This window comes from Bos indicus, chromosome 13, assembly GCF_029378745.1.
Source record: "Bos indicus isolate NIAB-ARS_2022 breed Sahiwal x Tharparkar chromosome 13, NIAB-ARS_B.indTharparkar_mat_pri_1.0, whole genome shotgun sequence".
In the NCBI taxonomy this organism is placed as follows: domain Eukaryota; kingdom Metazoa; phylum Chordata; class Mammalia; order Artiodactyla; family Bovidae; genus Bos; species Bos indicus.
Genome location: NC_091772.1, coordinates 51,317,983 through 51,345,628, shown reverse-complemented (window position 1 = coordinate 51,345,628; position 27,646 = coordinate 51,317,983). Strand labels below are relative to the sequence as shown.

At 40.6% G+C, this 27,646-nt stretch overlaps 1 protein-coding gene across 5 annotated transcripts in view; it reads left to right on the top strand.

Annotated features, from left to right (window-relative positions):
* Window positions 1–235: 235 nt before the first annotated feature.
* The window catches only part of PANK2 (pantothenate kinase 2), a 29,129-nt gene continuing 1,718 nt past the window's right edge, over window positions 236–27,646 (top strand). The window contains exons 1-7 of one of the 5 annotated variants that reach the window (XM_070801164.1): window positions 679–1,137; window positions 1,903–1,967; window positions 13,417–13,769; window positions 18,791–19,044; window positions 20,080–20,256; window positions 22,417–22,540; window positions 24,914–25,039. In XM_070801164.1, the coding sequence (XP_070657265.1) occupies window positions 13,662–13,769; window positions 18,791–19,044; window positions 20,080–20,256; window positions 22,417–22,540; window positions 24,914–25,039 (789 nt within the window). In that variant the 5' untranslated portion in view covers window positions 679–1,137; window positions 1,903–1,967; window positions 13,417–13,661. Of the gene's footprint in view, window positions 614–675; window positions 1,138–1,902; window positions 1,968–13,416; window positions 13,770–18,790; window positions 19,045–20,079; window positions 20,257–22,416; window positions 22,652–24,913; window positions 25,040–27,646 lie in introns of those variants that run through there. The other 4 variants (XR_002181977.2, XM_019971912.2, XM_070801163.1 and 1 more) reach the window with 4 other exon arrangements.

The following is a 27,646-nucleotide window of genomic DNA, read 5'->3' as shown; positions in this document are numbered from 1 at the left end:
GGCGGCGGCACCATCACACTCGGCTCGGCAATACCGCTCTCCACCTCCGCCCAGCCAGGATCCCCTCCCCCGCCGTCCTCTGCTCCGCCCCGTCCTGGGAGCTTTTCATTGGACGGAGGCGCGGTCGATTCGCCTCGAGTAAGAGAGCCGATTGGACAGGAGGCCGTCGGGCCGCCCCCAACCAGCTTGGATTGGCTTGCTTCGCGTTGGCGCAACGGAAGAGGCGGCCTGCCGAAGGTGCTCTTTTGCTCTGACTGGCTTGCCGCGGAGGAGGCGAAGAGGGGACCAGCGCTGGGGGGCTGGCTCGGGCGGCAGCGGTGGCTGCTGCGGATGGGAGCCGGTTGGCTTGCCGCGCCCATGGAGCGCCACGGCAGGGCCGCCGCCACCTCTGCCTCGTCGGCCCGGGAGCCGGTGCCCGGGGGCCCCGATGGGCGGCGGCGGGAGCCACTGCGGCGCCGGGCGAACAGCGCGTCAGCTCCTGCCGTCGGGGCCTCGGCCTCGGCTTCGGCCTCGCCTTCGGCGGAGGGCGTAAGGCGGGATCGGCCAGGCTCCTACAGCGGCGCTACCTCGGCCTCCCGTCAGCGAGTCGAAAGCCTCCGGAAGAAGCGGCCGCGTAAGTGCCCGGCGGGGGCGCCTTCGCGCCTCGCCCTGCCCCCTTCCGGCCCGGCCGCCGTTTTTCCGCGCGCGCCGGCGCGGAGACAGTGCCCCCGCACGGTGGTCCCATTTGGTGCTTGAGGCTGCAGGCCTCAGGCCCCCCAACACGCGGGCCTCGGGTTCGGCTCCGTCCGCCCATTTTGTGCAGTGGTTCGCTCTTCTGCTTCTCAGTTGTCCGAGTGGAGCGTCTTTTCTCAGGACCTTTTCTCCGGTTCTTAGCTCCTTGTGCATTCTTTGTCCGAGAGTCACATGATTTTTTTTCCTCGAGAAGGCTTCTTTTTCACTCTCTTTCACCACCTCCCTTCCCCCCGAGTTGTTTGAATCACCAATGTCTCTCCAAGACGTTACATCCTTTTTATCTGGAGATTTTGGGCTCAAGGGAGATGGTTGAGTTGTTGCAAGCCTAAAACTGGATTCCGTGTTCTGTGCGCTAAGCTTTGGCTGCTTTTCTTCCCATGAGAATTCGGGTCTTCTCTCATCCAGGTATTGTCTCTGTTTTCTTTCCATCTCATTGCCGATGTTCACAATTCAGTACTGTTGCATTCTGGGCTTTTTAGGAATTTTTCTTTTGAGGGAAAAAGACATCTTCCTGAATATCGTTTAGGCGATTGCACATGCCTTTCTTAAAGAATCGGTTTCCCTGTTTTATTATAGCGTCTGTTTCTGCTTTGTGATATAGTCTATATATATATAGATATATATAGTTTTTTTTTTTTTTTTTCCCTTTTTCTTTACGGGTCTTCAGTTCAAGTCTTCTATTAAGCAGCCATTGCAACTCTTGAAAATATCCACTGTCTTGATACTCTAATATGAACTTTCGGATATAATAACAGTTTACTAATCCATATGGTTATACTGTTTTTTTCGCTTGTTTCCAGATTCCTATTTCAGGAAACCAACTTGTTTTAAACGCAGAATTTGAGAGTGAGAAAGTGGCAGTAAGGTCTTTATTGGATAGTACCTCAGTCTTTATTGGATAGTACCTCAGCCCAACAACCCATTTGCTTTACTCTTCTGTGATTTGGATGATTAAATATTAAATGCAGCTCTAGTTGGCTATGAAAAGTTGGAGAGTTTTCAGTTCTTTTGTCTTTCCCTGTGTTCTTGAAAGAAAGTTAGGAAAGAAAAAAAAAAGAAAAGAAATTGTATACTCTCAGCCTATGCCATTTTTAGAGCCTGGTGTTGAGAAGCACCTGATTTTTAAGTGATGCAAAACTCCTTCATGGTTTTGAACTGCCTCAATTCCAGAAATTCAGCAAATAATCACAGCCAGGCAGCCAGCTCTTTGTGACCATTGACTACAAAGATTCTAAGTAAGTATTGTAATTTGGGTGTTTGCCACAAGTCACGCACTCTTTAAAATTTTTTTTCATTTACTCTTCTGAAAGCTTTAATAAACTCCTTTTGACCCCATGGACTATACAGTCCGTGGAATTCTCTAGGCCAGAATACTGGTGTGGGTAGCCTTTCCATTCTCCAGGGGATCTTCCCAACTCAGGGATCGAACCCAGGTCTCCACCTTGCAGGCAGATTCTTTACCAGCTGAGCCACAAGGGAAGCCCGCTAACAGGTGTACCACTGGACCATACAGAAAGAACAAATGGAAGGAAAAACACTACCATGTCTATTTCTTTAGGTCTCGTTATCTGAGAGGTGGCTTTTCATGATTTTTATAAGGACTGGTGAGTTCATTATAAACTCACAAAGGGCTTTCCCAGGTGACTTAGTGGTAAAGAACCTGCCTGCCAATGCAGGAGACACAGGGGATGCAGGTTTGATCCCTGAGTCAGGAAGATGCCCTAGAGAAGGGAATGGCAATCTACTCCAGTATTCCTGCCAGGAGAATTCCATGGACAGAGGAGTCTGGCGGGCTATAGTTCATGGGGACATGACTGAGTGACTTTCACTTCACTTCACACCAGTTAGCTGTATTGACTGCTGATCCCTTCAAGAGTTATGCTTTGGTGTTAACTTTGAGAGAATTCAATAAAGGTGAAATCTTTGTATTTTTTATTAGAATTAGGTATAGGGTGGTGCCACCTTTCTTTTGTTCGGAAACTTCATTCTGATGTTATTGTACTACTTATCTAAAGGTATAGGAGGCTAGTTGTTACTAGAAATTAGAAAGAGCTGTTTGGTTTATCTTAGGAATTATGAACCCTGATTATAGTCATGTTCTGCTACACATGTTCCCTAGAGCAGCATGATTCCCAAATCTGTCCCCATCTCAGACTTAACACCACACATCGCAGTCATTAGAGAGATGGCTAGGTGTGTGTGTGTCTAAGAAGTTCTTTGAACATTTTAGATTAGCTGGAGTATGTTTCATAGGTCTGCAGCTGCTGCTGCTAAATCGCTTCAGTCGTGACCAACTCTGTGACCCCATAGATGGCAGCCCACCAGGCTCCTCCTTCCCTGGGCCGCTCCAGGCAAGAATACTGGAGTGGGTTGCCATTTCCTTCTCCAATGCATGAAAGTGAAAAGTGAAAGTGAAGTCACTCAGTCGTGTCCGACTCTTGGCGACCCCGTGGACTGCAGCCTACCAGGCTCCTCCGTCCAAGGGATTTCCCAGGCAAAGAGTACTAGGGTGGGTTGCCATTTCCTTCTCATAGGTCTGAGAGAAATATAAAGATTGGTTTAAAATGATGGAAACAAAGATGCTAATGATAGTAACATAATACTTAGGCGTTTATATTAAACACTGTGCCAAATACATTTCTTTTGAGTCTTGCAGTTATTCTCTGAGATGGGTATTTGTGATCTCCAGTTTCCAGATGAAGAAACAGGCTCAGAAATTTTCCCTTGGTCCAAGGCCATTATAGAGAGTTAGTAAGGGAGCTGTGTTTTGATTCTAGTTGCGGGTGTCTGACGTCAGACCTGGTGTTTCTTGGACTTTCTCCATCTTGGAAGGTACAGGCAACATAATCCAGAGTAGTGGTGGAATCACTCAGAAGCTAAAAAACAAAAACTCTGATCTGCAGAGAGGTCCAAAAACATCTTTTAATTTTTAAAATCTTATTTTTTTAAGTTTATTTATTTTGGTCGTGCTGGGTCTTCATTGCTGCATGGGGTTTTCACTAGTTAGAGCAGGAAGGGGCTACTCTCTCATTGTGGTGCACAGGTTTCTTGCTGCCATGGTTTCTCTTGTTGAGAAGCAGGGACTGTAGGGTGCCCAGGCTTCAGTAGTTTTGGCTCCTTAGCGCGCAGACTCAGTAGTTTTGGCACACGGACTTTAGTTGCTCCAAGGCATATGGGATCTTCCCGGGTCAGGGTTCAAACCATGTCTCTTGCATTGATAGGTGGATTCTTTACCACTTAGCCACTAGGGAAGCTCCAATTTAAAAAATTTTATTGAGGCATAATTACATACAGTAAAATGTACAATTTTGACAAATGTAACAAGAGAACATACATTTTAATCTGGAGCCCCAGATGTACAGCAGATGTGCAGGAGGTGTGTGGAACTTGGGGATCACAGTGCTTTATGGCAGTGTTGGGGGGGATGAGCTGGATCTTGGAAGGTGATGTTTAAGCATGTGAAGCATGTTTCAGCACTCCAGGGAAAGCTTCGTGACGTGCTGATTTTGAACTCATACCAATCATTGAATGTCCTTAACCTCCATTAGTCTAGAAAATAAAGCTTTTGTTTGTAGCTTGATAGTACTAATCTAGAAAATAGTTAGCTTTCCTTGATATTTGGGGGCGCATCAGTGTTGTCAGAATGAGACTGGTGCTTGGGTCCTGTGAGGCTGCCTTTCATCTGGCTCAGTGTTTATCTTCAGTTAGGGAATTAGAAAGGGCCACCACCAGGAGCTCAGGGAAAAAGTTAGATTTCTATTTCTTTGTAGCCCATTTTTGAGGGAAAGAGTAGGAGAGGATGCTTTAAAAAAAAAAAAAAAAATTGGCTGCATCTGGTCTTAATTGCGGCAAGAGGGTCTTCCCTCGCGGTACATGAACTGTCTAGCTGTGGCATGGGCTTGGTAGTTGCTGTACTCTGGCTCAGTTGCTCTGTGGTGTGTGGAATCTTAGTTCAGCCACCAGGGATAGAACCTGCATCCCTTGCATTGCAAGGTGGATTTTTAACCACTGGACCACCAGGGAAGTTCATTGACTGGTCACTTAAAAGAGCATTGAGGGATTTCCCTGGTGGTGTAGTGCTTAAGAATCTCCCTGCCAGTGCAGAGAACAGGGGTTTGATGCCTGGTCCTGGGAAGATGTCACATGCTGCAGGGCAACTACACCTGTGCGCCCTAGAGCCTGTGCCCCACAAGAGGTGCCGCCACAGTGAGAAGCAGGCGCTGCAACTAGGGAGCAGTCCCCGCTTGCAGCAACTAGAGAAAGCCTCCAAGCAGCAAGGAAGAGCCAGCGCAGCCGAAATTAAATACTTAAAAAAAAGTATTGAGGTTCTTTGGGCTTAAATTTATAACCTTGTGAGCTCTTTTCAGGTTCATAACTTGGGGGTATGAAGTTCGTAACTTTAAACACTTGTTTCTCCATGTTTTCTCTGTTTTTGTCAGCAAGGTAGACTAAGATGTGAAAGTCCTTTATAATGGCTTAAAGTTTGCTTTCTAAAAGTGAAAGCTATCTTGCAGATTTTAGTTGGCTATTAGGTTTTGTTATTTATACTTCTTGAATATAAAATTTATTATTGAGTCTGCTGGTTTTATAGTAGGTAGTATTTTATAAGTATCTGGTCCCTGAGTTAAACTATTTTGGGAATATTTTTGAGGTCCAGCTTTTAATCTGAGGCCAAAGCTTTCTGCTTAGAGCAGCCTAGGGGTTTGGGTTTGCAGTGTCTTAACCATTTGTGGTCTGGTAAAGATGTAGTTCATAATGTTGAAAAATTGAGCACACTTTTATAAATCATATATTTCTCATTGGAAAGCATTTCAGTTGTTGGCACCTATTATCAGAGTGCTAATAATGATTTTACATAGATTTGTGAGAGAAAGTTTAAATTCTTTCTAGGAAAGTATCCTAAGTCAAGTGCACTTTGTCTAGACAGAGTGCCTTGGAGGAAATACATCAGAAAATACGCTGAAGGCTGAAAACAGACTCAAATATCTGTGAAAATTGAAAGTGATAAAATAGGCCTTCATTTAAGAGATGAGTGTGGTGGGATAGCAAAAGCTACTTTTCCCATGTCTTATCTTGCCAGAAATAGGTAATTTTTGAATGAGAATTGGGAGGCTTAATCCAGTGATGTTATAGTATATGGGGCAGTCTCTCGGTCATTGAGAAGGATCTAACCCCCCTTTGACAGGCACGGAATGTATGGGCTGAGAGATTATCAGAGAGTGTGCTTCTGATGGACCTCCCATGTCTTTCACTGTCTTTCAGTTCTTAGGGGTGTGTAAATGGTTTGACTAGTATAATGGAAAAGCCAGAAACCAGTGCAGTCTGAAACCAGTGAATAAGAATATGAACTGAGCTATTTACTCTTTCAGCCTGAGACCCCTTACTTTTTCTTATAGATTGTTGGTCCTCTTTTCCTAAGGTATGTGTATTTTTTTAAACTACTTTTTATTTAAAAAAAAAAAAAAATTAACCCCAAAATACTTGTTTTGTGCTCATAGGTTTGTATAGATACTGGTTAAAAAATACTTTTTAAAGGATTTAGGAAACCTGGGCTTGAGTCCCACCTTTTCCTTTTCTTGACTGTGACCCTGGGCTCCTTTCTTTGCACTTCAGTTTCTTAACTGAAAGTAAAGTGGGGTGATTACCTTGCTTGGTTATTGTAAACATTAAATAAGTTCATGCAGTGAAGTGCTTGGCTATTAATAGATGATCATTTAAAACAAAATGGCCAGTAAACTAATGCTTCACCTTTTTAATCTAAGGAAAGGGGAAAAAGGCTTAATTTGTTTTAAGCCTTGCAATCTAAAGACCATTGGTGTTAGTTATGTCCAAAACTTCAGATTCCAGTGCTGTTGATGAGATATATTTGTTAGTAGAGTGCTGTGTCCTTGCTATCCACAAGGTTGGCATCATCTTAAAGTTGGTACTTAAAGAATGGTGCTTCTGGTAGAAAAATAGGAATTGAATCTCCTTGCTTCAGTCATACCTAACATTGTTGTTTCCATGATTGCAGAAACTTTTTATTCTTCCAGTCAGGGCCAGACTTCATGACTTACGCAGTGAAAGGTTCAGTTAGTCCCTCATCACTGGGAATGGAGTTTCTGTGGGCATTTAAAAAAAGAAAAAATCATGACTCCCTGCAACTGAGGTGAATGGCTGCTGGGGAGTCAGCCACAGTGTTCTCTTTAGAATTGCACTGACACTGTTGGTTTAATTTGGGGGAGAATTGGTGTTTAATAGTATTTAAGTTTTCCTTCCTGGAACATGGTATATCTTCCCATCATTATGTCTTTCAGTACACCATTTTAATAATAGTCATACATGTTTTAGTATTTATTTCTAAATATTTTATGGGTTTGTTATGCATGACATTTTTCATATTATTTTAGTATTTATTTCTAAATTTTTTTTTATGCATAACATTTTTTTCATATTGTTTTCTTGCTGGATTTTGCTTATATAGGAAAAGCTATTGGAATGGGTTTTTTTTTTGGTGTGTCCAGTTACTAAAAATTTTTAAATTCTGTTGGCTTAATTGATTTATCCTAATTTTTGTTTTATGGAGTCTTATCGAGATAATCATGATTTTTCTCCTTCAATGTACTAATGTACATTTTCTCCTTAAGTGGAATTTTAATTGTGAAAACTGTCCTTGCCTTCCAGAGAAGAATCCCTTTTGGCTGTGGTGTATTACTCTTACTGCACAACCGGATTCTGTTTAATACTTTAATGTTTTTGCATTTATGTTGTGGGACACCTCTTTTGTAGTTTTGATGAGGTTAGAATGACTTGAGAATCTTTCTAGATTTTTGTGTGTATGTGCCCCAGAAGCTGTTAGTGGTTTGCCTGGAAACTGTCAGGGCCTGACTTTTTGTTGTTTGTGTGGTAGATCTTTGACCTTTTAAAATTTTTTCAGTGCTTTTGACTGAGTTTTCTACTTCATTTTGAGTCTCTCTTTGTACTCTTTTTTCCTTGCTAATCCTCTGTTTATGGTACATTTTAAATTCACTGTTACATAGATTGTAAGTTGGCTTATTTGTACAATCTCTGGTTATGTACTTCATCTTCCTTGACTTTTTTTGTTTTTTGGTCTAAAGAAAAGCTATATCTTTTTTTTGGATATACTTAGCAGAAATTTGTTTGTTTTAATGGCTTTTTCAAAGCTTGATTTTACTGATTAGCTCTGTTGTGGCTTTGTTCACAATGTTTTTCTAATTACATTTACTTCTTGCTTTCATCTTTAATAACTTTCTTCTGCTTATTTTGGGTCTGTTTTTTTTTTTAGCATTTCAAATTGTATGTGACATTCTCTTTCATTTAGACTTCCATATTTTGAATACATTTGATATCTAAGGCTAGAAGTTTCCATCGGAGTTCCACCTTGGGTAGATATCCTATTCTTTTTGACACATAGAGTTCTCATTGTCATTCATTTAAAAACACATTTTGTTTCGATTTTATCTTCAATCTCAGAATTAATACAAGTGAGTTTGAAGATTTCCAGGTGGATAGACTTATTTCTTTGTGTCTGTTGGATTCATTTCTTTTTAAGAAAATATTTATTTGGCTGTGTCAGGTCTTCACTGTGGCATGTGGGCTTAATTGCTCTGTGGCATGTGGAATCTTTGTTCCCCAACCAGGGATTGAACCCTCATCCTTGCATTGCAAGGTGGATTCTTAACTACTGGACCACCAGGGAAGTCCCCTTAATTTCTTATTTTGAGGTATTGTGGAAAGTGTGTGTGGTTTTGTTATTTGGAATTTTAGATCTGCTGATTTGTAGATTTGATAATTTCTTGTTTTTAATGTTTTTTGAAGCATATGTCAGGGTCATATCAAGTATACTTTTATATGCATGTGACATAATTTCTTTTTGTCCCCTTATAACGCTTTTTGTTTTGAATGCTTTGTAGACTTCTAGTATTGTATTTGCTTTCTGTTAATATTTGCTTGATAGAGTGGAGTAACACTGTCCAGGCATTTGTTTTGCTTACCCGAATTCAGCTGTATAAATGTGACAAAGCATGGTGCCAACGACTGCTTACTGCTTTAGTCAGTGAATATATAATGCAGGTGAGTTTAGGGATGGTAGACCACTGTTTGGAGGGGCACCCCTTATACTGTGAGCCCTTGATAAATGCAGTGTTGGTCTTGAAACATGAGGTTTGACTTTTACTGTATCGTGTTTCCTGAATGTAAGTCAGCTGCTCTATCAGTCTGCAGTGAGGAGCTTAAGATTTTGATTTACTCATTTTTGACTGAATGTTATTTTCATCTTAAAGCATCCAGCTCCTCCTTATGGGACTCCATTGTGAGTGTTTTACTGTTTATTTACCTTCAACCTATTTGTATTATCTTATTTTAGATGTCTTTTTTTATATAAGCATATAGTTGAATTCTCTGTTTTTGAACTGATTTCCTGTTCCGCCCCCCCCCCCCCCCCCCCCAGTTGTTTGAAGGTCTTATGTTCATTTTCTCTTCTTCTGGAGTTGCCTGTAAATTTTTAACACATTTAAACCATCACTTCTTTATTCTTGTTTAGAAATAATCAGAATCTATATTTTCTGTTCCCCCACAAGACAGAGCTGCTGCTTGCTTTGACTTCCCTCTCCTTTCTCTTCCCTCTTCGACTTCCTATGTTGAAATCATGTAAATATTTTAGTTCCGTGTTGCTTATTTTCCTAAAAGTCAGCATGTATTGCTTCCTGTGCTTATCATTGTTCCTTATAACTCCTATCTTGGGTGATCTACAGTATTATATTGGAGTGTATCTACTAACTTTCAGAGAAGGTCTTTGAATAGTAAATGTTGAGCTCTTTCATGCGTGGAATTGCCTTTCTCTTGTACTCCCACTTGAGAGCTGATTTGACTGAATATGAGTTTCACATTATTTTCCTTTTAACTTTGCTGGTGTTCTGTTGTCATCTAGTGTCTGTGTTACTGATGTGAAGTCTAATTTTACCTTTATGTGATCTATGTATCTTTGTAGGAATTCACTTTTTTCCTTTGGGAGTTTTCAGGATTTCCCGAAATTTCAATAAGATGTCACTGTAAATCTTCCCTTATTCCCCACAGAAAATTTCTAGAACTCCTAAAACATAGATTGTTGTGCTTTCTGGTTCTGTGTTTTATATATCTACCTTTCTTTCATACTTGAGGCATTTTGGGAGAATTTCTTTGTTTTGTTTCCCTTTTTTTTTTCCTGCAGCTTGTTTGTTATTAAATGTATCTGTTGAACTTTATTTTGGAAAGAAATATTTTCATTTTTCTATTATAAAAGTGACTATTGAATATAATTTACATATAATAAATTATATCCACTCGAAGTGTACAGTTCCATGCATTTTGATAGATATACACAGCCATAAATCTCCCCTCTTGCCCCCAACAATTAAGATTTGGGTTATCACAGAGAGTTTTCTCCTACCCCTGTACAATCCTTCCCTCTCTCCTTCCCTAAGCCAGTGATTGGCTTTCTATCAGATGCAGAAATGGTTAGTTTGCATTTTCTAGCGTTTCATATAAATGGACTCATACGTTTGCGGAGAGTGTCTTTCACTCAGCCTTTTTTTTTTTTTTAAATAAGTATTTATTTATTTGGCTGTGTTGGGTCTTATTTGCAGCATGCCGGGATAGTTAGTTGCCACTTGCAAAGTCTTAGTTGTGGCGTGTGGGATCTAGTTCCCACACAGGGATCAAACCCGGGCCTCCTGCATTGGGAGCCTGGAGTCTTAGCCACTGAACCACCAGGGATATCCCCACTTACCCTGTTTTTGAGAGTTACTTGTAGCTCAGCTGGTAAAGAATCCGCCTGCAATGTGGGTTCGATCCCTGGGTTGGGAAGATCCTCTGGAGAAGGGAAAGGTTACCCACTCCAGTATTCTGGCCTGGAGAATTCCATGGACTATATACAAGTCCATGGGGTCGCAAAGAGTCGGACACGACTGAGCTACTTTCTTATTTATTATTATTATTACCTTAAGTGTATTGTTACCATTCCCCAGAATCCTTTTTTGGTTTTGAAAGCTTCATATATCACGCGAAATACTGGGTTGGATGAAGCATAAACTGGAATCAACATTGCTGGGAGAAATATCAATAACCTCAGATACACAGATGATACCACCCTTATGGCAAAATTGAAGAGGAACTAAAGAGCCTCTTGATGAAAGTGAAAGAGGAGAGTGAAAAACTTGGCTTAAAACTCAACATTCAGAAAGCTAAGATCATGGCATCCGGTTCCTTCACTTCATGGCAGATAGATGGGGAAACAAGGGAAATAATGACAGACTTTATTTTCTTGGTCTCCAAAATCACTGCAGATGATGACTGCAGCCATGAAATTAAAAGATGCTTGCTCCTTGGAAGAAAAGCTATGGCAATCTTAGAAAGCGTATTAAAAAGCAGAGACATTGCTGACAAAGGTACATCTAGTCAGAGCTATGGTTTTTCCAGTGGTCATGTATGGATGTGAGAGTTGTACCATAATGAAGTCTGAGCACCAAAGAATTGATGCTTTTGAACTGTGGTGTTGGAAAAGACTCTTGAGAGTCCCTTGGAATGTACAGAGGTCAAACCAGTCAATCCTAAAAGAAATCAAACCTTGAATACTCATTGGAAAGACTGATGCCGAATCTCCATACTTTGGCCACCTGATGTGAAGAGTTGACTGGTTAGAAAAGACCCTGATGCTGGAAAAGATTGAAGGCAGGAGGAGAAAGGGACAACAGAGGGTGAGATAATTGGATGACATCATCGACTCAATGTACATGCGTTTGAGCAAGCTCCGGGAGATGGTGAAGGACAGGGGAGCCTGGCATGTTGCAGTCCATGTGGTCGAGAAGAGTTGGACATGACTGAGTGACAAAACAACGACCCCCCCTCCCCCAACTAGGAAATTAACATTGATACCACAGACCTTATTTAGATTGAGCCAGTTTTACCTTAGCTCTTATGTGAATGTGTATTTAGTTCTATATACTTTTATCACATGTGTAGATTCTTGCAGCTAAAACCATACTTGGCAATAATATCTTAATTTCTAATTTTTCTTTATGGCAGCTTATTCATTTTTAAAATTAATTTATTTTTTTTTGAAGTATAATTGGATGGCATCGCTGACTCGATGGACGTGAGTCTCAGTGAACTCCGGGAGTTGGTGATGGACAGGGAGGCCTGGCGTGCTGCGATTCATGGGGTCGCAAAGAGTCGGACACGACTGAGTGACTGATCTGATCTGAATTGATTTGCAATAGCTTATTTTTCATGGATGAAATCACCTTTTACCTTGGCCAATACTTATGGTTCTTTTAAAGCCTCCTCTTTGTTCCTGCAACTGTTTCTTAAGATGTTAGCATCTTGTTTTTGTGGTGTTGATTTCCCTTTTGGTAATTCTGGTTTGTAAAGTGATAGTCTCTGGTTTAAGGAATGCTGTTCTTCTGTCGGTGGGTGCCCTGTGAGTTTACTCATCTGTCAGGATGGATTGTAGGGGAGAGAGGGGAAGTGTGGCCAGTTGTAGGTGCTTCCCACTTCTGGGTAATAGTAGCTGTGTGGATGCCATACTGATTGTTGAGCTCAAGTGCCTGTGCTCAGTGAAGAATTTGCCTCCTTGGAGGCCGAGGAGGGGAGTGACTGGCCTGTGCAGTTGTGCCAAATGCATTTTCCCACCATATGACTTACAGCTGCACCAGAGCCTGCTTCTGTTTCCCCGTGGCTGCTACCCCATTGACACCTTGAATGGAGCACTCCTCTGCTTCCCTCACCTTCATAGCTGCTTCCCATTTTAATAGCGTTTTTCTCTTGAGGGTTCTGGACAGTTACTGCCTCTGTCAGCTTAGTCCTGGTGATAGTGTCACTTATTGTTTCTCAGAATTATTTTAGAAAATCAATACATCTGTCTTTAGTCATTTCAAGGATTTAAGATGGGAGGAGAAGACATGTATAGCTAATGTAGTTTTATCTTGATCCAGTCTCCTTAAGGCATTTTTTGGGGATGGATTTTTGGGGGATGCTGTGCCGCATGGCACGTGGGATCCTAGTTCCCCGCCCGGGGCTTGAGCCTGCACCCCCTGCACTGGAATCATGGGAGTCTTAACCAGTGAACCTTCAGGGGAGTCGTGGGGTAGATTTTTGGAGATGGATATTTGAGTCACTGGTAAAGAATCTACCTTACCAACGTAGAAGATGCGGGTTTGATTCCTAGATCAGGAAGATTCCTTGGAGAAGGAAACAGCAACCCTCTCCAGTATTGCCTGGGAAATTCCGTAGACAGAGGAGCCTGGCGCAGGCTACAGTCCATGGGCTTGCAAAAGAGTTGGACACAACTTAGCGATTAAACAACAAATTTGGGTATTAACTTTGAAATACCTGTTCTATTGATGGCCATTTAACCCTGATTGACTGACATTGACCGCTGGAGCTTATAATGTTACACAGGGTTTGGAATTTCCTCTGCCTGTAAGTTGGGTTGGCTGTCACCGTGATATTTTTCTTTTTGATCTTTGTAGTTTTTTTTATAGATTTGCTTCCAGATCAGACAATCATATTTCTTCTCCCCCAGATCTTTTTGTTTATATTTTGTATGGTTCTTGGAAACCTCAGGGTATGAAATGGTTAATAAGTGTGAATTTAGTTTTCAGGGGGAGAAAAGCTGTTTTGACTTTTTTTTTTCCTTTCCTCATTTAGTTTTTCCTTGGTTTGGCTTGGATATTGGTGGAACCCTGGTCAAGCTGGTTTATTTTGAACCCAAAGACATCACTGCTGAAGAAGAAGAGGAAGAAGTGGAAAGTCTTAAAAGCATTCGGAAGTACCTGACCTCCAATGTGGCTTACGGGTCCACGGGCATTCGGGACGTGCACCTGGAGCTGAAGGACCTGACTCTGTGTGGACGCAAAGGCAATCTGCACTTTATACGCTTTCCCACTCATGACATGCCTGCTTTTATTCAAATGGGCAGAGATAAAAACTTCTCGAGTCTCCACACTGTCTTTTGTGCCACTGGAGGTGGAGCGTACAAATTTGAGCAGGATTTTCTCACAGTATGCATTTTTTAGCTTATATACAATTTATGGGCATTTGATTGTTAAAAATAATACCAATAGCAAGTGGTGGAATTGTTTCCATCTCTAATGGAATTTGAATTTTCTTGAGTCAAATTAAGATTAAATAGTGATAGGAATTGCCATTTAGAGATTGTTGTATAGTTTACTTTTTGCCCAATTCAGGTGAGTTGAGAATCAGAACCACTGTAAGCATAGCATTTTGTTGTTATTTTAGTATGAAAAAACAATAAAATTGTAATAAGCAGAGTACGGAACTACGAATGAGGAGCTAATATCATTGTTTTGAACAACTAAATTGAAAAATAATTTTAAAAAATTAGTCATTTCATGTTAAAAAGTTGTTTCCAGTCTTATCTACCACTTAATTTTCTTAACCTCCTTGTTTCTTGGTGGTTTTACTATTTGGAAATATGAGGAGCTCAGGTCCAAAGCAGTGTTTTTTCCAGGCCTCAGGGCTAGTCAGAGATGTTGACAGTACTCTCTGTGCTTAGTCGCTCAGTTGCGTCTGACTCTTCGCAACCCATGGACTGCAGCCCGCCAGGCTCCTCCGTCCTTTCGGATTCTCCTGGCAAGGATATTGGAGTGGGTTGCCATGCTCTCCTCCAGGGAATCTTCCCATCCCAGGGATCGAACCCAGGTCTTCTGCATTTCAGGCGAATTCTTTACCGACTGAGCCACCGCGAAAGTACCATTTTGTTTTCCCCAAATGCCTTTTGGTGTATCCTGAGCTGCATGCTTGTTACCAGGAGTCTGGACACTAGGGGGAGCGCCATTGGGCACTTGATTTTGTTTTCATTCAGTAAGCGTCTGTAAGTCCTTGAGGCTAGGTCTTTTGAGGGTGGATGTGGGCATAGATGGGAGAATTGATAAACGAGTTTGCCAGGACTCTGATCTTCAGGGAGCAGTGTAGATTTAAAATATCTTCAGTGACCATGGTTTTTATGCCACCAGTGAAAATGTTATTGCAGAGATTCTGTCTTATGTTATTTTTCATCCATCTCCCCGCTTGAGTGTCAGTGTGTGTTTGTGACTTCTTTGTTTGTCCTCTATCTTCTTTCTCCCATAACCTGAGTATAACCATAAATAGGATTGACATGAATTTTATTTTCATTTATATTTTTTTGACATGAATTTTAAAATGAGGTTTTGCTTTGAGTTTTTCATGGTTTCTTTTCTCCCTGTGAGTTAATGGGAAGATAGCAGGAGGAGAGGAGGTCCCCTTCCTTTGAGGTCGTAGTGGACTCTGGATTGTAACTGATAGGTAAGGGTGAAACTGATAGGCATCACCACCCCGACAGACATGAGTTTGAGCAAGCTCCAGGAGTTGATGACGGACAGGGAAGCCTGTCGTGCTGCAGTCCATGGGGTCACAGAGTCAGACACGACTGAGCGACTGAACTGACTGAAAGAAGAAAACCTATGTATTTCTCTAACTGGAGAGGTGCCTTTGAAACATATTCAAAAACCATTCAGAGAGAATAAGGGCTTCCCTCATAGCTCAGTAGGTAAAGAATCTGCCTACAATGCAGGAGACCTGGGTTCAATCCCTGGGTTGGGAAGATCCCCTGGAGGAGGAAATGGCAACCCGTTCCAGTATTTTTGCCTGGAGAATTTTATGGACAGAGGAGCCTGGCAGGGTACAGTCCATGGGGTCACTAGAGTCAGACGTGACTTAGCAACTAAACCACCACCAGAGGTTGTGTGGTAATCCAAGGAGAGAGGCAGAGTAGCTTTTAGACCTTAGTTGCCTCCTAGGCGGTTGGGGTTTCTAATCTGTATGCATCAGTGCTGTTCTTGAAAACTGTATGAAAGTGAAATGCCTTACTAATGCTGCTTGTGCATTGGGAGTGATGATGATTTAATAAACCACAGTGAAATATTTCTAATAATATGGAGTTTATCCTGTCTCTTTTTTGATGTGAATCAGATTTCCTTGTATTGAGTTTTCTTGTTGGTACAACACCTACATTATGAGTAATTTGATGAAATAACCTATGTATTAGACATATAACTATGTCAATTAGACTGAAATTCATTAGGAATAATGGCACAAAAGGACGGGAAAGATAAAAGGAGGTCTTAGTTGGCATATAGTGGCAGAAAACTACTTTGATTTCTGTTAGGCCACTAATGAAAATGCTGACACTTGAGATTCAAGTGTCAGGAAGTCAAAATTGAATTCATTGTGACAGGGAGGGCATGAGCAGATGAAATAAGGACAGCCATGAACATTTTCAAGGGTTTGGGTTTTATCCGAGGAGTAACTTAATATTCTTAATTAGGGATTAATTAAGGATTAAAATGAAGTTACCTGTTAACTTCCATCTCCTCTGGATCAGAATAAATTGAATATAAATGTAATCAAACAAGAGTTGAATGAAAGGGGGAGGACTTAACGGGGCTAAACTTGGTTGTAAACAGAAATAGTTGTTTTATGGAGTTGAGGCATCTTTGTTGCATATATTGAATACATAGATATGCTGGTAGCATTTGTTTGAAGGTTGAGGTAGAAGTTCATAAGTAAAAAGTGAAAGTTTATATCATCTCTCAAGTTAGCACTGTTACAGGTTTGTGTATCTTTTTTGTTTTTCTGTGCATGACTGTGTATGACATAAACATGGGCATCTAAACATGGTTTTAAAGCTAGGCAGATTGAATCATTTTATAAAGAATTTCTCAGCTTACTTATTTTTTTTGACTTGTCTTAGAATTCTTCCCACTTCATCTTAATTGAGTAAAGATCCTCTTCATTCTTGGGATTTCCCGGGTGGTGTCCAGTGGTTAAGACTCCGCACTTCGACTGTGCAGGGCATGAGTTCTGTCCCTGGTTGGGGGGCTAAGATCCCACACACTGCATAGCATGCCCAAGAGAAAAATAAACAAAAAAATGTGCATAAGGATCCTCTTCATTCTTAATTACTACACAGTGTTCCATAATATGAATAATAATGTAATCATTCTTTCTGAATTATTTAAATGAAATTAAGTTGATAACACTTACTTATGTTTTATGGCCCGAGAAAGACTTATTTTATTTATACACCCACAATACAAATAACATTGTTCCTAACTTTCTAGTGGTTGTTTCATTGCTTCTTTTGTCCTTTTTATGGACAACATCCAGTAATTATTTACATACAGTCATTTAGATCATAAAGCAGATAACATTAATGTTATTTGCCTCTATCACAGGGACTCCAATATCTGGAATTTTTATTAAGAAGGCTTAATTTGAGTGGTGAATTCTCAACTATGTATCTTATGACTAGAAAATGACACTTTTAACTTTTAAATTTTGATTGTGCTAAACTCCCTCCACCCCCTGCAGGTTATCAGCAGTTTAAATAGTGAAATATTTTACTTTCTTTGGGCCCCCTGCGTTGGAAGGTGGAATCTTAACCACTGGATACCGGGGAGGTCCCCTGGCCACTTTCAGTCCTTTGGCTGGTTGTTAATAATATAAATTGTGGCCTGCTTTAATACTGCTGTATAGCCTTGAAGGTAGTCTTTGGAAGGTAGATGTTAAGAGTGCTTGTTGTTCGCACCATATGTTTCTAGGTCCTTGCGTCTTAGATTTCTTAGAATTTTATTTCTGATGGGACTGTGGCCTTAGCTGTGCTCCTGCCTTGTGGTCCCCATAACAGGTATCTTGGTTTCTGCTTGGGTTTTTGGCACATTTCTTCAGCTCCTGCAGTGGTTTATAGGTAGAGTGTATTGGATCTGTGGGAGCAGGAATCTTGTCAGTCCTTCCCTGTATTTGTTGTCTCCAGACAACAAAAGCAGATCTGTTGTGTAGTTCAGTTCAGTTCAGTTGCTCAGTTGTGTCCGACTCTTTGCGACCCCATGGACTGCAGCATGCCAGGCCTCCCTGTCCATCACTAACTACTGGAGTTTACTCTAACTCATGTCCATTGAGTTGGTGACGCCACGCAACCATCTCATCCTCTGTCTTCCCTAACTCCTACCTTCAATCTTTCCCAGCATCAAGGTCTTTTCTAGTGAGCTGGCTCTTCGTATCAGGTGGCCAAAGTATTGGAGTTTCAGCTACAGCATCAGTCCTTCCAATGAATATTCAGGATTGATTTCCTCTAGGATGGACTGGTTGGGTCTCCTTGCAGTCCAAGGGACTCTCAAGAGTCTTCTCCAACACCACAGTTCAAAAGCATCAGTTCTTTGGTGCTCAGCTTTCTTAATATATAGTCCAACTCTCACATCCATACACGACTACTGGAAAAACTATAGCTTTTACTAGATGGACCTTTGTTGGCAAAGTAATGAGTCTGCTTTTTAATAAGCTATCTAGGTTGGTCATGACTTTTCTCCAAGGAGCAAGCGTCTTTTAATTTCATGGCTGCAGTCACTGTCTGCAGTGACTTTGGAGCCCAAGAAAATAAAGTCTGTCACTGTTTTCATTGTTTGCCCATCTATTTGCCATGAAGTGATGGACTGGATGCCATGATCTTAGTTTTCTGACTGTTGACTTTTAAGCCAACTTTTTCACTTTCCTCTTTCACTTTCATCAAGAGGCTCTTTAGTTCTTCACTTTCTGCCATAAGGGTGGTGTCATCTGCATATCTGAGGTTATTGATATTTCTCCTGGCAATCTTGATTCCAGCTTGTGCTTCATCCAGCCCAGCGTTTCTCATGATGTACTCTGCATATAAGTTAAATAAGCAGGGTGACAATGTACAGCCTTGACGTACTCCTTTTCCTATTTGGAACCAGTCTGTTGTTCCATGTCTAGTTCTAACTGTTGCTTCTTGACCTGTATACAGATTTCTCAAGAGGCAGGTCGGGTGGTCTGGTATTTCCCATCTCTTTAAGAATTTTCCACAGTTTGTTGTGATCTGCTCTGTAAAGAATGCACAAATAATACACATCAATGAGCACTTTTGTGGTTTGTCTTATGTAAAGGACATATTATGCCTTATTAAATGGAATTTTTATTGCTGTTTGGCTTGTTAAAAAAATCTGCATATATTTTTATTTCATTACAGATAGGGGATCTTCAGCTTTGCAAACTTGATGAACTCGATTGCTTAATAAAAGGAATTTTATATATTGACTCAGTTGGATTCAATGGACGGTCACAGTGCTATTACTTTGAAAACCCTGCTGATTCTGAAAAATGTCAGAAGTTACCATTTGATTTGAAAAATCCATACCCTCTGCTGCTCGTGAACATTGGCTCTGGGGTTAGCATCTTAGCAGTATATTCCAAAGATAATTATAAGAGGGTCACAGGTACCAGGTAGGTCTTTTATATAAAGGTCATTGTTTATTCTTGATATCATAATGGGTTAAAACTGAGTTTTCCAGTATTGTTTATCAGTACATCTTCAAGAACTTGTTAAAATTATGTGAAAGGTATATTTCTATGGGATTATGCAAGCAAATATTGTTACTCTTTGAAAATTACGATTTCATGATCTACTTTTCTTTAATCTCTAATCCTGAAGTTTCATTGCCATAGTTTTACAAACTATCTCACAGCCTCATTGCGCCCATGGTCCCTGTCCTCAGGTAGTGTATGCTGTGTCTATACCATAAAGTAACCAAAGCTGCTAGGTGGCATTTATAAGGGGAGGGCAAGGCAAGATCCAGCCTTTGAAACTGGTCTAGATTTTACATGCATACATACACATATGTAGCTAGGGGATGTTGTGAGCTGAAAGTTGAGGTGCTGAGCAGTGGAAAGATAATTGGGGGAAGGTAGTTAAAAGGGAGGATTAGGTGGCAGATGAACATAAATACTTTTTGGTTTAAGGATTAGTGATCACTTGAAAAACAGGAGCTGGAGATTGGGATAAACAAGTTTCGAACATGTGTAAGTTAAAGAAAGGAATAATTTTGAGAGAGAAGACATATTCATGGAGGAGTTCTAGTAGGGTAGAGGGGGCTAAAGACCCTGGATGACAAGACTCTTGGATGAGGATGACGCGGGGCTTGTAATTGGAGAAAGGAAAGAGGTGCCACCGTGGTCCTGGTGGGCTGATCTGTACCTGAGGCTCCTGGTACCCAGCAGGTGCCCAGCGTGCATTGGGAACATAAGGAGGTGGGCCCTGTGTTTTGCCACTATGTTGGCTTATATGAATATGTTATCCTCAAAGTGTCTGTTAGGTGCTTTGTTTTTATCTTTTCACAGACTTGTTTTCTACTAGTGGCATCTGCATAGTGGAGATGGGGCAAGATTGGATAGACACGTGAATATGGTCTTCAGTTCATAAACTCCACTTTCCTCTTCTTTTGAAAAATGTTTCAATACTATGTTTGTTTTTAATCACAGTCTTGGAGGAGGAACTTTTTTTGGTCTCTGCTGTCTTCTTACTGGTTGTACCACATTTGAAGAAGCTCTGGAAATGGCATCACGTGGAGATAGCACCAAAGTGGATAAACTGGTGCGAGACATTTATGGAGGGGACTATGAGAGGTTTGGACTGCCAGGCTGGGCTGTGGCTTCAAGGTAAGGGAAGGGGGCATGTATGCTCTAAGACATACAGGATGTACAGTGGAATGTTATCAGCTGTAAAAAAGAACAAAATCACTTGCAGTAACATGGACGAACCTAGAGAGTCTCATGCTGAGTCAAGTAAGTCAGAGAAGAACAAATACATGATATTTCATGCAGAATCTTAAAAAAAGCTACAAATGAACTTACCTACAAAACCAAAACAGAGTTGCAGATGTAGAAAATAAACTTCCCATTATGGTGGGGGGAGTGGTAAGAGGAGGAGGGAGGGGTTAATGGAAAGATCGGGGTTGACACATGCACACTGCTCCACATAAAACAGACCACTAGTAAGGCCCTGCTGTACAGCACGGGGAACTCGACTCAGTGCTCCAGTGTCCTGTGTGGGAAAGAATCTGAAAAGTAGATACGTGTGTTTGTATAACAGACTTTACTGTACACCTGAAACTAACACGGTATTGTAAATCAGTTATATATACCTCAATTAAAATTTTAAAATAATTCGGGAATAAAATACTAAGTATTGGGTCTTTTTTTACTCTTTAAATAGCTTTGCATGCTATGAAGTCAGCTGTTTAAAGTGTACAATTGAGTAGTTTCTAGTATATTTATAGAATTTTGCAGTCATCTTTGTAATGTAATTTTGGAATATTTTCATCATCCCAGAAAGAAACCTTGTTTCCATTAGCTCTCTCTTCCCATTCCCTCCCTCTTCCCATAGTTCCTGGTAAACACTAGTCTGTTTTTTGTCTCTATGTGGCATCATCATACAAGTGATTTTTGTGACTGACTTCTTTTACTTAGCATAACATTTTCAACGTTCATCCACGTTGTAGCATAAATCAGTACTTTGTTCCTTTTATTTGAGTAACATCCAATTGTATTGATATACAACATGTATCTTTTGGGTTTTAACTGCCTTAACAGGTGTAAAAGGATGTCTCATTTTGATTTGTATTTTACTGATGACTAATGATGATCACCATTTTTTAATGTTTAATAAGTTTAATACTTTAATAAACATTTTAAATATTTAATAAGATTTGGCTTATGGGATCTTCCTGGACCAGGGATGGAGCCCGTGGCCTCTGTATTGTCAGGCGGATTCTTAGCCACTGTATCACCAGGGACGTCTGGGTGCAAGGCTTTTAATACTAAGAAAAGGCACTTGTATACTTGTTTACTAATTTTAGGTCTTTTGTAAATTCTGTAGATTTCATTTTCTGTGTTTGCAACATTTGATCAATGATAAGATCCCTTTTCTGATTGGTTGGGTTTGTGATCAAGTCATAGTTATTTATGTATCCGTTTTGCTCATCAGGCTTCCCTGGTGGCTCTGACAGTAAAGTGTCTGCCTTCAGTGTGGGAGACCTGGGTTCGATCCCTGGGTCAGGAAGATCCCCTGGAGAAGGAAATGGCAATCCACTCCAGTACACTTGCCTGAAAAATCCCATGGACGGAGGAACCTGGTAGGCTACAGTCCCTGGGGTTGCAAAGAGTCAGACATGACTGAGCGACTTCTCTCTGTGCTCGTCAGGTGCTTTGAAATACTTGATCTTCTAGGGAAATCGGAAACTCTTAGTTTACTCAGGGACTCAGCTGTCTGTACTTTGCTTTGCTCAGATAAAGCAGTTTACCAGATGTGAATGTGACCATTCAGCTGAGTAGAACAGCTCTACAGTTGGGAGAAGATCGCTAATTGAGGCATGTTCCTGGAACTTAGCCTGGTTTCAGAAGGAGCGTGGTGCCTTCAGTGGATCTTAATGTGCACATGTGTGTGCTTAGTTGCTCAGTCGTGTCTGACTCTTTGCAACTCCATGGACTGTAGCCCTCCAGGCTCCTCTGTCCATGGGGATTCTCCAGGCAAGAATACTGGAGTGGGTTGCCATGCCTCCCCCACCTCCTCCAGGGGATCTTCCCCACCCAGGAATCGAACTTGGGTCTCCCCATTGCAGGCTGAACCTGGTGTCAAAGCTGGATTTCATAGAGACCTCAGGGAATGCCATTTGCTCATTCAGAATGCTTGAGTTCTTCAAGTTGCCTTTCTTTTTGAGCAGATGTTCTGTTATTTTGTAACAAAAGTTCAAAGATTTGAACAGTGTTGCCCTGAACCTTTGGTTTAGCAACCATTTATTTTTTTTTTTTCCATCACAGCTTTGGAAACATGATGAGCAAGGAGAAGCGAGAGGCTGTGAGTAAAGAGGACCTTGCCAGAGCGACTTTGATCACCATCACCAACAACATTGGCTCAATAGCAAGAATGTGTGCCCTTAATGAAGTAAGGGGACATGGATTTCTTTAGTTGCTCTGAGGAAAATACAGAACTTACTGTGTGGGCCCCACCTTGTATACAACGTCTGTCTTCTCCGAACAGTGCCTAAATGTAGTTGTAAGTGGTGGATTTTGTTTCATTGGCATAGTTAAACTGCTTCACATGTAGATTAACCTGAACAGATTTTTATTTTCTTACTCAAAATAAACACTGCTACTGTCTAGAAGTAGAGCAGAAAGCAGAGGAAGGTAGGGAAGGTAGCCAGTTTTGCAGATACAGGGGACTGTTGGGTGGTGGTGAAGGGTGGTGATGCTGAATATAGATGCCATGCTCACTGTTGAGCTCAAGAGGCCCTGGGAGTGAATCCAGAGGAAGGCACTGAAGCTGGGAGACACTGAGTGGGCTGAGGCGCGCCCACCCTGCTCCGCTCCCGCTGACCGCAGCAGAGCTGTCTTTGTGCTTTCAGCTTCTTTACAGTGCTGCCTTGTAGCATTCAGGTCAAGCAGCATTGTACAGGGCTATGAAAGAACTAAGAATGGCCTTCCCTTGGGGATCCAGTTGGTGTAACTTGTCCCTATTTATACACTTTTGTTTAAAATAAGGCTTTTGAATAGATAATTCAGGCATGTGACTTAAATCTCAAGTTACAAAAGGGTTGTCTCATTTTTAATTAAAAAGACACTATTTTCATGAAGAAATTTAAAATTCTTTATTTGAACGTTTTAACACTTCTATTTTCTTTGTTGCACGTTCCTTTTCCTGTGCTTATGTATTTTAAGATATTTTACTTGATGTACATACAATTTTGTTTTTTACTTATGTATTATAAATTGCAGGGTTGTATATTTGATTTCTTTTTATATCATAAGTCATTCACATAGAATTGAGCATTTGGTTGCTTGTCAGTGATCACTCTGCGATAAAACATTTTTAAGTGTGAAACTATTTCCTTGGATGGATTTATTCTTTTTTTTTTTTAATGTTTATTTTTGTTTATTTGACTGCAATGGGGTGGTCTTGCGGCATGTGGGATCTAGTTCCCTGACCAGGGATTGAACCCAGGCCCCCTGCATTGGGAGTTTGATGTCTTACCACTGGACCGTCAGGGAAGTCCTTGGATTTATTCTTGATAAGGGATTTATTCAGGAGTGAGATTTCTCATCTAAAGAATATCATACTTGTGGGACTTCCGTGGTGGTCCAGTGGCTGAGACTCCACGCTCCCAGTGCAGGAGGCCCAGGTTTGCTGCTTAGTCAGGGAACTAGATCCCACATGATGCAACTAAGACCTGGAGCTGTAAGTAAAGAGATAAAATAAATATTTTAAAAAAAGGATACCATGGTTATGAATCTTGATGGATATTGCCAAGATGCTCTGCACAAGGGCCACACCATTTTAGATCATTTTTAGCAATGAATGAGTGGATCGGTTTTACTACAACTTGACTAATATTGGGGGTTAGTTAGAGTTGTTTTGCTGACTTTTTTTTCCTTTAGTGTCTATTTAAAATACAGTTTTATTTAAGACTGTATTCTACTTACAGTGCTTATAAAGTACAATGTTATTTCCTTTCCCTGTGTGGATATTCAGCATTATCAAGAATGCCCAGTTGTTCGCTATAGGAGCTCAACTTTAAAACTGCCTTGGAATTTGCTTGGCCTTCAGTGTTTTGTGTGAAACAATGCTAAATCCATACTACGTTGGTGTAGTCAAGCTTGAGTGGTGGGCCCAGATGGAGGTGCTCTGCCACCAGGGAAGCCCCCAGGCATTCCTCCTGGCTGGCCTCCCGTGCTCTGGTACAGCTTAGTAATGACAGACTTGCAGACTTTTTTCCAGCTCCGTCTGCCTTTGTTTCGATTCTTCCTTCACAGTATGTAGTATGTAAGATCTTGGGTCATTCAGACATCCAAGGAAGGAAACTGTCAACATCTAGAGTCTTTGCTAACTTTTAATGGCTCTAAAATTTTACTTTTTTTGCTCATTTAGTGAGGTCGAATTTTTGTGTGTGTGATATTTTCTCTTATAATTTGCCTGTGTGTTACTTTTCTTCTTTGAATTGGTCTTAGTATTTTTTTTTTAACTTATCTGTATAAAATTTTGTATTAAATTGTAGTTATAGTTTGTCATGTTAATTCAAATGCTTTTCCTAATCTTTATTTTCCTGTGACATTTTCTGGCATGCTTTGAAGTGGGTTTAGAGTTGTCTGGGGCTCAAATTTAAGTAGCCCTGGATCAACCGAAGTAAATGTAAACACTTTTTTTGGATCAGCAGTCAACTAACTAACAGAAACTATGTACATGACACCGCCTTTGGGGTAGCTTTTATGAGAAAGCAGAAATTAGCATGAAAACTAATTGCTTTTTTTTTGATGTGCTCAGAACATTAACCAGGTGGTATTTGTTGGAAATTTCTTGAGAATTAATACGATCGCCATGCGGCTTTTGGCATATGCTTTGGATTATTGGTCCAAGGGACAGTTGAAAGCACTTTTTTCGGAACATGAGGTAAGCAGAGTTATTTCCTGTGACATGTTGCCTTCACAAAGGGCATGCTGTTCACGCTATGCTGGAATTTAAAGCAGTACTTATTGTTTCTGTACTTGTATAATATGGTTAACTTTGTTCATGTTCAAAAGCTGTTTCTACCTGATTTAACGTAAGGTAAATATTTGGTTAATTTCATTGTGAGCTTTAGCAATTTTAAAGAAGAAAGTCTTGACAAACATCCAGCAATATTCCTGATGCCATTTTCTTTTCTGAACCATCCTTTGTATTTTCCCCGTTGCAGTTTGTACTTACGTTGTAAGTGTACTTAACTCTGAGTTCTTTTTTCATTTTTCGATGTCAGTTTTTATCATGTTAATATAGTTCTTGTGCCAATTATTTTATTTAAGATGTATGTCCTCAAACCAACTCCATCAGTAAAAAGCATTCCAGGATTAGAGCCACACATTGTAAGAACTTAAGACATAGGCTATGTGAAAAAGAATACTTGAATTGCTCAACCTGATATCCTATTTTGGAAAGTGTCTTTCTGATTTGAGGAACAGTAAAACCAGAGCTATGAAAGGGACTTTGTCTTTCCTCCCCTTGGTTTTGGGGCAGTTGGACTCTTTCAAGTGTTAAAGTGGATTGTAGATAGTATTAGCATGAACACTTCTCAAAATTGTGTTTGCATACTTACTTTATGATATGAACCCTTTATGATTGGTTTTCCTTTCTGGCTAACCTGTTTGCTGTTTGTCCTTGTATTTTCCATTTTCATTTAGGCCTCTGGCTCTAATGTTGATCTCTGTACTTGTGGAGCTCTGATTATTTTAGGTTCTCTGAGTCATGAAATATACTCCTGCCTGCACAGTGAAGTCATTGTGATTACTGTTGTGAAAGCTTTGTATAGATTGTTTTCAAGCCTTTCTTTTTCATTGTTCACTATTCTCATCTTAACACTTCTTGGCTTGTAACAACCTCTGTCTTTTACTAGATAGTAGCTTGGGTCTGGAGTGGAACTCAGTATAATGGCTACCTTTATCCCTTCTTGTGTTGTAAAATAAAACCCAGATATAGAATATCATGTAAAATAAAGTGTGTAACTACCTGTTACGACTCTGCATTTCCCCTGCAGGAGGCTCTGGTTTAATCCCTGAATTGGGAACTAAGTCTGCATGCTGCAGGGCATGGCCAAAAATTTAATAATAATAATAAAGTGAACGCCCTTGACTTCTGTCCTCTGGCTGTGGCTGAGGGTTTCTGAGTGTTGTGGAGTCTTGCTCAGCTGTGTCCTCCTACAGTTTCTGACTTTGTCGTAACATGTCTGTGTGGGCACTTTTTTTTTTTTAATTTATTTTTAATTGAAGAATAATTGATTTACAGTATTGTATTGATTTCTACCATACACGAACATGAATCAGCCATCGGTGTACATATGTGCCCTCCTTGAACCTCCTCCCACTTCCCATCGCTCTAGGCTGTCACAGAGCACAGTGGGAGCTCTCTGAGTCACACAGCAATTACCCTGGCAGCTTTACATGTTTGTCCTGCTCTCCCCACTCCAGCCCCCGTCCACACATCTGTTCTCTGCATCTGTGTCTCTTGCTGCCCCGCATATAGATTCATCAGTACCACCTTTCTAGTTTCTATATATATGCTTTAATATGCAATATTTGTTTTTTCTCGTTCTGACTTCAGTCTGTATAATAGGCTCTAGGGTCATCTACCTAATTAGAATCGACTCAAATGTGTTCCTTTGTATGGCTGAGTAATATTCCATTGTGTATATGTATGTGTATATGTACCACAGCTTCTTTATCCATTCGTCTGTTGGTGAACATCTGGGTTGCGTCCATGTCCTAGCTATTGTAAATAGTGCTGCAGTGAACATTGGGTTCACTCTCAGTTCTGGTTTCCTTAGGGTATTTGCCTCGTAAGGGGATTTCATATGGAAATTTTATTCCTAGTTTTTTAAGGAATCTCCATACTGTTCTTTATGGTGTTTGTATCAATATAAATTTTCACCAACAATGCAAGAGGGTTCCCTTTTCTCCACACCCTCTCCAGCATTTATTGTGTGTAGACTTTTTGATGATGGGCATTCTGACTGGTGTGAGGTGATAGGTATCTCATTGAAGTTTTGATTTGCATTTCTCTAAAAATGAGTGATATTGAGCATCTTTTCATGTTCTTGTTAGCCATCTGTTTATGGCTATGGCTATGTATGTCTTCTTTAGAGAAATGTCTTTTTAGGTCTTTTTCCCACTTTTTGATTGGGTTGTTTGTTTTTCTGATACTGAGTTGTATGAGCTGCTTGTATATTTTGGAAATTAATTCCTTGTCAGTTGTTTCCTTTGCTATTATTTTTTCCCATTCTGAGGGTTGTCTTTTCACCTTGTTTATAGTTTCCTTTGCTGTGCAAAAGCTTTTAATTTTTAAATTTTTGTTTATTTTAGTTTTGTTTTTATTTCCATTACACTAGGAGATGGGTCATAGAAGACCTTGCTTTATGTCATCGAGTGTTCTGCCTATGTTTTCCTCTAAGAGTTATAGTTTCTGGTCTTACGTTAAGGTCTTAATCCATTTAGAGTTTATCTTTGTGTATGGTATTAGGAAGTGTTCTGA